Source organism: Loxodonta africana, chromosome 22 (assembly GCF_030014295.1).
Source record: "Loxodonta africana isolate mLoxAfr1 chromosome 22, mLoxAfr1.hap2, whole genome shotgun sequence".
NCBI lineage: Eukaryota > Metazoa > Chordata > Mammalia > Proboscidea > Elephantidae > Loxodonta > Loxodonta africana.
In genome coordinates, this window is record NC_087363.1 from 32,452,786 (window position 1) to 32,465,480 (window position 12,695).

At 50.8% G+C, this 12,695-nt stretch overlaps 1 protein-coding gene across 2 annotated transcripts in view; it reads right to left on the bottom strand.

Moving 5' to 3' along the window:
* The window catches only part of ALDH1L1 (aldehyde dehydrogenase 1 family member L1), a 53,618-nt gene that overhangs the window by 20,824 nt on the left and 20,099 nt on the right, over positions 1 to 12,695 (bottom strand). For both annotated transcript variants that reach the window (XM_010589915.3, XM_003409723.4), the window contains 5 exons: positions 10,807 to 10,954; positions 9,323 to 9,442; positions 7,917 to 8,044; positions 4,076 to 4,226; positions 2,747 to 2,817 (listed from right to left, as the gene is read on the bottom strand). In XM_010589915.3, coding sequence (XP_010588217.1) covers positions 2,747 to 2,817; positions 4,076 to 4,226; positions 7,917 to 8,044; positions 9,323 to 9,442; positions 10,807 to 10,954 — 618 coding nt within the window. The remainder of the gene's footprint in view (positions 1 to 2,746; positions 2,818 to 4,075; positions 4,227 to 7,916; positions 8,045 to 9,322; positions 9,443 to 10,806; positions 10,955 to 12,695) is intronic.

A 12,695-nucleotide genomic window follows, 5' to 3' on the forward strand; every position in this document is an offset into this window, starting at 1 on the left:
AGGATCAAGTTGCTCCATCCTGCTCAGCCATGAACTGGCCTGCAGCCAGGGGTGTCCTCCGCACTGAGCGGGAGAGACACCGCCTGGTACAGGCTCAGGAAGGAGTACGTGAAAGGGCAACAGAGGCCAACCGGGCAGTCTGCAGCTGAGAGGGCAGGGCTCAGGACCCTCCCGCGAGGCGCTGTGTCATACCTGTGTCCTCATGCATTTTGACGGGAGAAGACAGTAGACACCAGGGAGCTGTCACTCCCTCACGCGACTTATTTATGGGACTCTTGGCATGTGCCGAGAGCTTTCTAAGCCCCGGGGAGACAGCAGGAGAATACCTGGCAGCTTGGGTCATGCAGAGGACAAAAGGATATGGTAGAACGGAAAATGCCCTGCTGGGCCAACACAGGCCCTGTGAGGGGAGACACTACAGCTGAGACCCCAGTGACTAGGTGCTAGCCCTGAGAGTTCCAGGGGAGGGCTGCCAGCTGAGAGAAGAATATGTACAGGACGAATCAAAGGCCAGAGTGGCTGCAGCAGTCCGGGAGCAGTAGGGCCCAATCCCTGGGGCCTTGAAGGGGTTTGTTTCACTGTAGATGCGCTGGGAGGCTCTGAGGGCTGGGTGGACCAGGGTCCTGGTCAGGTCTGGCCTCTGGGTTCTTCCTCAGCCCCATAGCTCAGGCCAGCCTGGCTTCAGCAGCCTTACCCTCCTGCCTCTTTCACAGCCCTCCTTATTCCACACACCTAACTCGCATTACCTCGCTCGCTCTCGTTCATTAGGAGAACCCAGTGAGGAGGGAACTACTTTTTTTAGTTACCCACAGGCCCAAGGAAGGGAGGAGCTGGAAGTCATGCCCCGGAATAGGGGCGACCCCTGCTGTGAGGAGGCCCAGACCTCTGAGGTCCCTGAGCAGAGACAAGTGTTTCCAGACTCTCAGCCTGCTCACCATGCTGCACAGTCGGGAACTGCCCTGCACCCCAGCTTTTGGGTGAGCACTGGTCTGTGTGAGGTGCTAGGGACAAGGACAGACCCAATGTGTTAGGACGGAGCAGGGAGCACCTGCCTTACCCTTGACTACTGGTCGTGTGCCCCGGGCACGTGTCCAGCCCTCCCTGTAGGTCTCTCATCAGTTTGATGGGAATGGACGCTCCTGTCAGGGACCTGGCATTCCAACTGGCTCTGGCTGGTGGCCCAAGGTGGGCCAGGGTCCATCCTGTTGTCCTGCCCAGCCCCTCTCGAGCCTGGGTGTGAGGGAGGGTCTCCAGGCATACCACTCTAGAGCAGGTTCTCAACCTCGGAACTGTTGGCATTTGGGGGCTGGAGAAGTTTTTGTAGCGGGGGGAGGAGGGGCGGGCTGTCCTGTAGCACCCCCTCCCAGCTGTGAGAATCAAAAGTGTCTGCAGACATTGCCAGATGTCCCCAGAGAGAAGGTAGCCCCAGTTCAGAAGACTGCTCTAGAGGTAATGTCCTCGGTGTTCAGCCTGTCTCCTCCCTGTGGGTTAAGGTTTTCCTTCGTCCACAGCCCACACTCGCCAGAGGAGGAATTTCCCACACCAGCAAGTCCTTCTTCAAGGGCGTGGCTTGCTCATTTGTAGTTTTTTTTTTAATGATACAGGTATGAACACATCCTCCTTATAAGCCACTCAGCGTTACAGAGAAGTGGAGGGTGCATTTGACCACTGTCCACTGGGATGTAAGATCCCTGCTGACCTAGTGGCTGGACCTCTGTCCCGGGGACTCCCCTCCCTCTCCAGAGGTCACCCCTAGCAGACCTTTTCCTCTGGGTTTGCTTACGTGTCTCCTGAAGGTGGAACATAGGACAGGATTGTTGGGGCCATCTTGCAGTGCTCTCCTCACTCAGCGATTTCTCTCGGGGACACAGTGCCCCACCTCATTCCTTTGTCTGGATCACAGTGTGGACAGCAGCAGAGCTAAGCACTGGGTGTTCCCGTTTGCTGCCCTGTGCCAGGCAAAGCAGCCACGGAAGCTCTCGGGCCCACTCCATGTGCACATATGCGTGTCACCACACAGCCACTGCCTTGTGGGGACTTTTAAGAGATTGGGCCGTCACTGGAGGCATCTGACCACATGCCCACGAGACGTGTGAGGCGCATTACTCTCTGCCATTTCAGCCACTTAATAACAGCGACCTTTTCATCTGGGGCCCGTCTGATGGGTGAATAGGGCCTTTCACAGCTGGCTTTAGTTTTGTTTCCCTGTCCCTGGAAAGATGGCCATCCCTTATATGTATGGGACATCTGCGCTTCTCCTGTATTTGGTGCCTGCTTATGGCCTTTGCCTGTTTCTTTGCTGGTTTTTTTTTTTCCTTGTTGATTTCTAGGAGCTCTTTATTTTTATGTGCAGTGATCACTATACTCTTTTCAGATAAATTTTTTTGAGGTATGCCCGCTGTCCAATCCCCTGGAATATCATGGCCCTGACTGATACAGGGTTGTTGTGAGGACTAAATTATACTTACAAAGTGGCTAACACAGTCCCTGACACTGGGCAAGCACTTAAGAAGCGAAAGCTATTTTTATCTGCTAGGATGTAAGTTCCCAAGGATAGAAACTTTCATCAGCTTTGTCCCCTGCTGTGCCTCTGAAGTGCCTGTCACTCAGTAGCTGGTAAATAAACAGCCATTGAATGAATACACAGAACGGAGGCATTAGGAGCGCCTCCAGGCTTGTGTGGACTCCACCCATGGTGCAGGGAGAACACAGGGAGCAGCTGCTCTGGCCCGCAGCAGTGACTCACCCAATAGGCTCCTTCTTAGTGAAAGTCAGGTTGCGGTTGGGTCTGGCCTGGCTGATGGGGATGGTGGAACCCTGGAAAAAGCACAGAGGTGTCCTTGGGGTGGGGCTGAAGTCCCCCACCTCCCCTGCAACTAGGCAGCCAGCTCCCTCTGCTTGGGGCCCAGGGAGGAGCAGGATCTTGTTTGTGTCCTGATTCGCTACCCAGGCGGGAAGGAGACCAAAGGCGCCCAGCTTTTGTATGGCAGTGGAAATCCTGAGGAGTTTGGAGATGGCAGAGTGTGCAGCCAGGGGGAGCAAAGTGCCTGCTTCCCTTTGATCCTGGCAGATGGATCCCTTAGTCAGGAAGCAGGGCCTGGTATTGAAAAGCCCCCTAGCTTTAAGATTTGGGCAGAAAAGGGTGCAGGGAGGTGGGGCACAAGTAGGCAGAGCTGCCGCTGAAGCTGTAAGCAGCCCTGCTGGCTAAGGAGGTCCAAGGTAGAGGCCAGCCTTGCTGGAAGTGCTGGGGGTCCAGCAGGATGAGAAGGAGCACTGGGTAGCCACCTCCCTCTTTGCCATGATGCTCCTGCACCTCCTCAGCCCCCCATGTGGGAGAAGAGGAGCCCCCAGACCACAGGTCTGTCAGGGACACAGTGAGTCCTGGAGTGGTGGGTCTCCCTGAGTAAGGGTTTATCCATCACTGCCTACAGTAGGCAAAATTCTAAAAATGGCCCCAGGATCCCACACCCTAATCTCTGGAACCTGGGAATATGAAGAGATATCACACCTGGTGATGCTATGTATATGGCACAGTTGACCTTAAGGTGGGGAGATGATGTGGGTGGGATTAACATAATTGCTTGAGCCTCTTTAAAAGCTGAGTTTTCTCTGGTTGGTGGTAGAAGAGAAAGTCAGAGAGACTCAAAGCCCAATAGCAATATTCTATTGCTAGCTTCAAAAGGGAGTGTTCACGTGCAAGGACTGGAAAGAGAGAGACCTGGGCCAATGGCAAGTGAAGAACTGGAACCTCAGTCCTACAACCATATGGGACTGAACACCACCAATACCTGAATGAGCTTGGAAGCAGACTGTTTCCCTGAGTCTCTACATAAGAGCCTGGTGGCCGACACCTTGATTTTGCCCTTGTGATATCCCATCATAGAGCCCTTCAAACCTGCCCAGAGTACCGACCTATAGGACTGTGAGCTAATAAATGGGTGGTGTATTAAGCCCCAGTGTGTGGTAATTTGAACAGAAGTAGTGGGAAACTCATACACTGCCCTTTGGAGTCTCCCCTCCAGAGGGCCTAACCCTACTGCACGGCTCCCCAACAGTGGAAGAAGATGGGCTCCACCTGAATCTTGTCACACCAGCCAGCAAAGTAGCGGAAGGTCTGGATGGACATGCCCACGTGGGTCTTCAGGGCCAGTGTGTAGACGGCACCTGCGTCCAGAGCCTCGATGGTGGCCAACTCCTCCTGGTGCTGCTCCATGAGATCCGCCAACCTAGCCGAGGGCGGAGGGGCAGGAGTTGGACTCAGCAGCATAGCCTGACCTTCTCTCAAGGTCCATTCTTCAAGGAGTCAGCACTGCCCTCTGTCCCAGTTCTGCCACACGCTGACGTGCTGACCTTTCCTCAAATGGGACTAATCACATTCACTTCCCTCCTGTCCTCTCTTTCCCTTCTTCCTTCCCTGAACATTTGTGGATGGACTACTTTATAGTATCCTTTTTCAATGATCCTACAGAAGTGTCATTCACCTCTGCAACAAGGAGCTCACCCCCAAGACGCTGCGCTTCCTGTCTCTGTACAGCTTTAACTAGGGCAAAGCACGTCTCCTTCCCAAGCACCAACCAAACCCACAGCTTAATCTAGGGAGCACACTCTCAATGTGGTGTCTCCAGAGGTGGAGAGGGAACCCTCTCATAACGGGAGGAATGATAAGGGAGAGCATATCTAGGTGGCCCACTTTGAGCATTTACTGACATCCAGTTGCCTTCCCAGGATCCTGCCAGGCCAACCACGCCCATGGGCCACCCTGGGGCATGCTGTGTGGGCAGCTTGTGATTCTGTAACATCCTTACTGATGGAAACAGTTATCCCTGAGGGGCCGGGCAGATGGAGAAAGGTAGAGAACCATGGATCTAGAGGAATTCCTCCATTTTGCATACAGGGAAACTAGGTCCAGAGATGAGGCCAAGGCCAAAGCCTCTTGTGCATTTCCCACCATTTGCCCTTCTCCATACAGCAACCAGAGGGATCTCCCGGATCCAGTCCTGTCCTCTCCTGCACCAATTCCATCAAGACCCTTCAACGCTGCCCACAATGCTCAGGATGTAGTCTCAACTCCTCGTCTGATCCACACAGCCTGAGGCCTTGCCCCATCTCATTCTTGGGCACGGTTTCCAACACCTTCCTCCTTGCTGGCCATGTTGGCCTCATTGAGTTCCTCAATACATGAGGCTCTTCCCACCTCGGACCTTGCTGTGCTGCTCTCTCTGCCTGGACCACTCTCCCCACATGTCCATCTGTCCTCCTGACTTTCTGTGCCTCCTTTAGACATGGACTTAATGGTCACTTCTTCAAGGAAGCCAGCCCTAATCCTACCCACCCCCAGACCAATCATATCTCACTGTGGTGTCCTCTGATTGCAACTACTGCCTTCCTGCAAACCTCAGCACAGTTTGTAATTTGACATTCGCTTTAGCGTCTATGTAATTTACAGTTGCCTCTTTTTTTTCTCCCACTGGAACAGAAGCTCCATAGCACAGAGACTGGAGCTGGTTCTCTACTCAGCTTGGTCTCTCCAGCACCCAGGAAATGCTGGGCCCAGGGTGAGCACAAAATAAAAAGGTGTTGAATGAAAATGTTGACTGAAGGAGCACAAGCAAATAGTAGTGGAGCCTTGCGGTGGCCTCAGAGAGTGAAGTGACCAGGGCCACTCTCTAGGTAGAAAATGCAAAAGTTAAATATCAGATCATCAAAGCAAAACATCATTGCCTTTTCAGGAAGAGAGCTTCATCTGCTACAAGGACAAACTTCCTTGAGAACATGTCAAGTTCATGTGATATGACCATGTTATAACCCAACTCCTAGGACACATGGACTAAGAAGGATCACTGGAGTACACCATTACGGAGGCGCAGAGGGGAGCTGTGCTGGGTTGTTCCACTGTCAACCTGGTTAAACTGGATCTGTTTCCCAGAGCCCCTTTCCCTGTACAGGGCCAGGGCAGAGACGACCCAAAGTGGAGCCACACAGAATTTGGGAGGCAGAAGAAGTGAAGCAGCAGTTGTTTACTCTCTGATAGTCTTTGGGGACAGATTTGGGAAGCGTTCCAGCATGTCCTCACTCTCTCCCTGTCCATGTCCAGTTCTTCTTTCTGACTGTCGGCCCTACTGACCAACAGTGCCCCAGAGTCTTGACTGTGACCCACAGAAATCTTCTGAACAGAGTCTTTCCACAGGCTGTCCCACTAGCTCGTCTTGGTGGTCTCACCTGGCAGCTGGATATGACTGGCTTCCTGGATTCCGTTGCAAGCTTTATCTTGCCCACTAGGGCTTCAGGAGGGCCAGTTAGTGCTTTCTCTAACTCTCCCTTCTGGCTCTTTCCTCCCTGCTTTACTCACAGTTGCAGGATGTCTTATACCTGTAACAGCTCTACTGTGCTGGTTGAACCAGGAGTGCTCCCAGATCAGTCTATTTCCTTTCCTGATCCCTCCCTTGCAGCTCTGCCCAGCCTCTCTTGCTGAGCCACTACAGAGCCAGGGATGTGCCTGCCTCATCTAAGCAGATGAGGAGTGAGCCCAGGACAGACCTAGGTCATTAAGGACATCTCCTCTGGATCTTGACATTCACCCAGTAGAGGTATCCACTACAGCTCTGCCGGGGCGCAATTGCCCTCACTACCATCTCAGGTTACTAGTTATTATGACACAATCCATCAGATGGCAGTAGAGCGTCTTGAGGAAAGAACACCTTTTCTAATTCAAACAAAGTCACTCCTCTGGGCCAGCACAAAGTCTACCCTGTGAGTCACTGCTCCAGGGCCTGCAAGTACCCAATCCTGCCTAAAGGGTGGCCCAAAGATCCAGGAATTCTAGGGACACTCTGTCATTACCCAGTGGCTTCCTAAATTGATGGATTTTCTAAGAGGTCTTGAAACAAACTTGAACTTTGGCAGCCTGGAGAAGCTCGACCTCCAAGCTCTTGCCTGCCCCAGGCCCCTCTGACCTCTCATCCTTGTGAAAATATACAGGCCCCTCTCTGGTTCTGCTACTGGGGCTGCCCTGGTGTTTCCGCCTCTGGAATAGAGAGAAAAGCCACTCTGACTGCAAAGCAGAGGCAGGCCTCTCTCACCAGATGATACATCACAACCTGGCTCCAGCCCTCCGTGCTCCCTGTCAGCCAGAAGATAGAATTCCAGTTTCCTAAACTGCTCATGTGGCTTTGCGGGAACAGTAATTGGTTTACTTGCCTAGCATTCTCCCTTCTTCTGGAAACATCACTCCACCTTTTTGGGCAACTGCTCCTCCCACCAATGGGACCATGTGGATCTAAGAAAGTAGCATCTATCCTCTGAGCTCCACTCCTGCCCTGTGGGCCTGAGCTATCACGAATCCTTCCCTAAGACTGTCACACCAAAACTAAGGTACGAACGCCCTACCTCCCTGGTTATAAAATAAAAAAAAAAAAGGAAAATGTGAGACCTTATTTCTACCCACGTGAAAAGAGCCATTTGAGCAGTTACAAGCAGAGAGACAGGAGGAGACAGGCAGAGTACTTCCAGAGGGGTTTGGCAATGCTGGGACCAATTCCATTCTTGCCTTCCCTGCCTTTTGCTTGCAGGAGACTGCATGCTGCCTTGTCCTAAGTTAAGGAGCTTGGCCTGACTGGGTTTGCACATAGGAGCTGTATTAACCTCCCACCCTCACTTTTGAACCTCCTAACACCTTCGCTTTTTTTTTTTTTTTAACACCTTCGCTTAGGCTGAGCCCTAAGCTGGAGCACCTGCCCCTACCATCCTGTCTGGTGAAAAATCCCTCCCACTTTTATGACCTCCCAGCCAAAGTCAATCTGCTCAGCTGGGAGTCCCCTGGCTGGTCTGTTGGGCAGCCCTGGGCCTTCCTGCCCCTCTGCAGCCTCACATCAAGCTGAAAGGTGGAGACAGCTGACAGAGGGGTGTTGGGCTCTTACCTGTACAGAAGCCGCCCCCGATCCCGAGCATTGATCTTTCCCCACAACCCATTCTCAAAGGCGTCCTTCGCGACAGCCACTGCCTTGTCAACATCCGCAACCTGGGCCAGGGATACTTGGCAGATGACCTGCAAGGAGCAGACAGTGACACACCCCCTCCTGCCAGGCCTTGAGTCAGGGGGCCCCGGGGGCACGTAGGTGGGCTGGTGAGAGGCAGCAGGGACAGCTTCCTCAACCAAGGGGGCTTAGAAAATGTTTGTTTGTGTTTCTACTGAACGGTGACCCTCTCCTCACCTTCTCCCTGAGGCCTGAACAGACTCAGGCTGCAGCGAAAGGCTTAGGATCCACTTAGTGTTATTCAAACTGACAGTGGAGCCCATTAACTTAGTGAGTCTCAGCTGATATTTTTTCTTAAGGCAGACTAGAGATTCAAGGGCATCTAGACCAGTGTGCTGGGCTCATGGATCCACTCTCCACCCTCTTCCCCACATGCATGGCACCCATGGGCTTCAATAGGACTGGGCCAAAGGAAGGTCAAGGCGCTGATTCTACAGCACCCCCTTGCTGGCTGCCAGCAAGAGGCTGAACCTCACCCCCATAGACCCCGACCAGCCGGCACCTGTGGGCAGCCCTCACCACACGGCTACTGTCACTGGGTTCTAGTGGTTGCTTCCTCCAGCTGCCCCTTCAGACCTACAGGTGGTAACAGCTCCCTGCTGTCATAGGCCTGAGGGTACTGCACCTTCCTGGTTTGTTCCCCTAAACCCTCTCCATACCTTTGTCTCAACAGTCATTTCTTTACACTCCCCTCAAGTTACCCATTTTGAGCGTGCCATCTGTTTTCTGCCATGACCCTGGATGACATGATAGGCTAGGCTAGGCTAGGCTCAGCTAGGATGCAGAAATATCAGTATGTATCTGTAAGAGTAAGTTTTGTTTCCTGAAACTTTTGTCTCAGATAGGTATGTATGAACGTGAATGTATGTGCTGGGTCGTGAGGTAAAATAGCAAGGGTCACAGTCGAGGAAGTTTGAAAGACATTGGAGTCTACTCAAGGAAGGACTTTCTAAAGGTAGGGTGGGCTTATGCTGGGTTATTGTGAGGTGTGTATGGGTGTGGGGGGATGGCCATCATTTCTTCCTTTGGGGGTTTTAACTCTGTCCTCAGTCTCTGAAGCAGGCTCAAGACCCTTTAAAAGCCCTCTCGCCCTCCCTTCCCTTATCTTCTCTCTCCGTCATTTCTGTAGTGGTGTCGGCAGTGGGGGGCACTGTGTGAGGGTCCAGGAGGGTCGGAGACTCATTGAAATCCTCTTGTGTCCATGTCAAAGGCGTAAGTCAAAGCAGAGGTTTCTGAGCCAAGGCCCGCTGGAGGCAGGGGAGGAGGAGAAGCCTGAGGCCTGCACTCACACTTCCATCTGTAGGGTTGATAGTGTCGTAAGTCTTAGCATCCTCAGCATCCACAAACTTCCCCCCAATGAAAAGCTGGTGGGGCATTTGGAGGTTCAGCTTATTCACCGACTTTTCCACCTGGAAGAAAGACTCATCACAAATGGGCCTAGGTGACCAACGCTAAGCATGCAGGAAGCAAGAAGCACACACAGATGGATGCACAACCCCTCACACACAGGCACACATGTGAACTCATAGCAGGAACACACCTAGGTTCAAACACACAGACCTGCACCTAGGCGTGCACACACACACACATATGCACAGTCGAGATGGCCAGGGAGCAAGGCCCCTAATGCCTCCTCAAGGACTTCTTTGGTGAATCCAGGGCCCTGCAACCCCTGTGGCCTGGGGAGCTGCTGAGGGGCAGTGGGAAAGATAGTGAGGAGCTGTGCTGGGAAGCAAACACTGCCTGAGCTGGACCCTAACTCTGCGGCTCACTCACTGTGTGAGTTACCCAGGCTGGTTACCCCGCCCCCTCACAGAGGTGCAGTGAGGATCAAGGCATTAACACCTTCAAGGTAGCAGTGCCAGGCACACAGCAGTGCCAGTAAGTCTCATCTAGATGGTGAGGCCCCTATAAGCCCCCAGGCATGGTATAACCCCACGGCACTCCCTTGGCTACTGAGTTCCATGTTAGGAACAGGAAGTAAGGTTGGTTCCACCAAAACAAGTTCATGCTGAATGCAGGAACCTCTGGGAACCTGTTTCCCCTGCCGAAATGTGTTCATTGATCATTTGCCCAAGTTCTAAGACCAACTTAGGGTCCACCCTGACCAGCTGTACCTGCTCCACCAGTTTTTGCTCCCAATTACCAGCCAAACGAGCAACACCAAAGCTAATTCCTATGGCGGTTAGCAGCCTACCAATATACCCCCAAACCAAAACCAAACCCACTGCCATTGAGTTGATCCCGACTCATAGGGACCCTATAGGACAGAGGAGAACCGCCCGATAGAGTTTCCAAGGAGCACCTGGTGGATTCGAACTGCCGACCTCTTGGTTAGCAGCCGTAGCACTTGACCACAACGCCACCAGGGTTTCCCCAATATACCCCAGGTAAAAAGTTTCTCTAAAAAACAAATTTGCAATTACTTCTTCACGCTTCTGTATATACAAGTTGAATGTATAGGATAATCTGTTTTTCTTTTTGGGCATTAAAAGCCTCTTTTTAATGCTCTGGCCCCGTGTCTTGGGACTCAGAATTTGAGCCGTGCACTGAGCATGGGACAGCAATTTCCTCTTCAGAGTTTGCCTGACTATCTTGGCTTCCACAGGCTACCCTGTGTTGCCATGGAGACCTGGGGACACTAAGCGTGGGTTCATGGGGCCCTGGATTCCTGGACATTCAGTCTCCCCCATGTGTCACTGTGGATCCACAGATAGAAATGCAAGAAGGGTCTGCAGGGTCACGTCCCACATGGAAGGAGCCCAGGACTCACGTAGTCAATGACTTGCTCGTTGTTGTCGTCTTCCCCTCGAAGCTTTCTCACTAATAACTGGATGAAGTCCCCAAAGGTGGTCGCCATGTAAACGTCTTCATTTTCTAATTCCAGGCCATCACACAGCTCCTTCACTTCCTCCACCAGTCTGGAGGAGAGAGGATGAAAAAGGGGGAGCATGAAAAGAGCCTCCGAAGACCCACATCATTCTTGTGGCAGAAGAGTAGCTCCAAACACATTTGCCCAGCCAGACCTGCATCCCAGCATCCCAAGCTTGGAGGTTAGCCTAGAATTGGGGTGAAGGCCCAGACTGTAGACTCAGAGGCCCCGATTTCAAGTTCTAGCTCCAGTTGTGGAACTAATTTGTGACCTTGGGCAAGAGACTAACTCCTCTGAGCCTTAGTTTCTTTATCTGTTAGATGTGACCAATCATGGTCCTCTATTATTTTGTGATGAGTAAATGAGACAATCCAACTATTAATAAGAATAATTAATGGAATATTAATAATACTCAAAAGCCACTGTTAAAAAAAAAAATGAAAAGGCAAGCCAGGATTGGGAGAAAATATTTGCAAATCACATATTTGATAAAGGATTTTTATTCAGAAAAGATAAAGAACTTTCAAAACTCAATTCTAGGAAAACAAACAACCCAATTAAAAATAGAGAAAAAATTCACAGAAGAAGAAATAGGGATAGCAAATAAGCATATAAAAAGATGCTCAACATCACTACTTGTTGTTGTTAGGTGCCATCGAGCTGGTTCCAACTCGTAGCGACCCTATGTACAACAGAGTGGAACACTGCCCAGATTTGCACCATCCTCACGATTGTTGCTGTGTTGAAGCCCAAATTAAAAAGCCAAACCATGCCAAATACTGGTGAAGATACAGAGCAACTAGATTTCTCATATGCTGTTGGTGGGGGTGTAAAATGGTACAACCACTTTGGAAAGCATTTTGGCAGTTTCTTTAAATGCTAAACATGTACTCCCCACTTCATTCCTAGATATTTATGCAAGAGAAATAGGCCTATGTCTACACCAAGATTTTTATATGAATGTTCATAGCAGCCTTATTCATAATAGCCCCAAAATGGAAATCAACCCAAACATGCATCAACAGGTGAATGGATAAGAAAGTTGTTGTCTAGGCATACAATGAAATACAGCTCAGTAATAAGAAGACGTGGAGAAATCTCAAAATAGTTATGCTTGGTAGAAGAAACCAGTCAATAGAAAGTATATATTATGTGATTCCATTTATATAAAATTCTGGTAAATGAAAACTAATCCATAGTGACAGAGCAGAAGAGTGGTTGCCTGGGGTAAGAGTCAGGAAGGGATGGAAGGGAAAGATTATAAACAGGTGCAAGGAAACTTTGGAGGGTGATGGATGTGTGCATTCTCTTGATTGTGGTGATGGTTTCATGGTTTCATATATAAAGACACGTATATATATATTAACACCTGTCAAATTGTATGCATTATATATAGATATACAGTTTACTGCAGGTCAATTATACCTCAATATAGCTATTAAAGAATACGGGTCCTGCTGGATTAGAATTGGGAACGCTAGTATGAACTCACGGTGCAGAAAGCGCTCACACAGCAGGCCTGACACTGATCTCCATAGAAAGGCCTGCTTGCAAGGTTGGCCCTGAGCTGATGTATGGGAACTTGACTGGTTCCCTAAGCTGATGTAAAACTTCCCAGACTGAGAAGGGTGGCTCACTATGCCTAGAGTGTTGGTGCAGACGTGGCTTATGATGAACACTGCTTTCCTTCTAGGGGTCTGGGATTTTGGCATTATTCTCTGCAAAGAGAGCGTACATGATTAGCCCCCTGTAAAAATCCTGGACTCTGAGTCTCTAAAGAGATTTCCTGG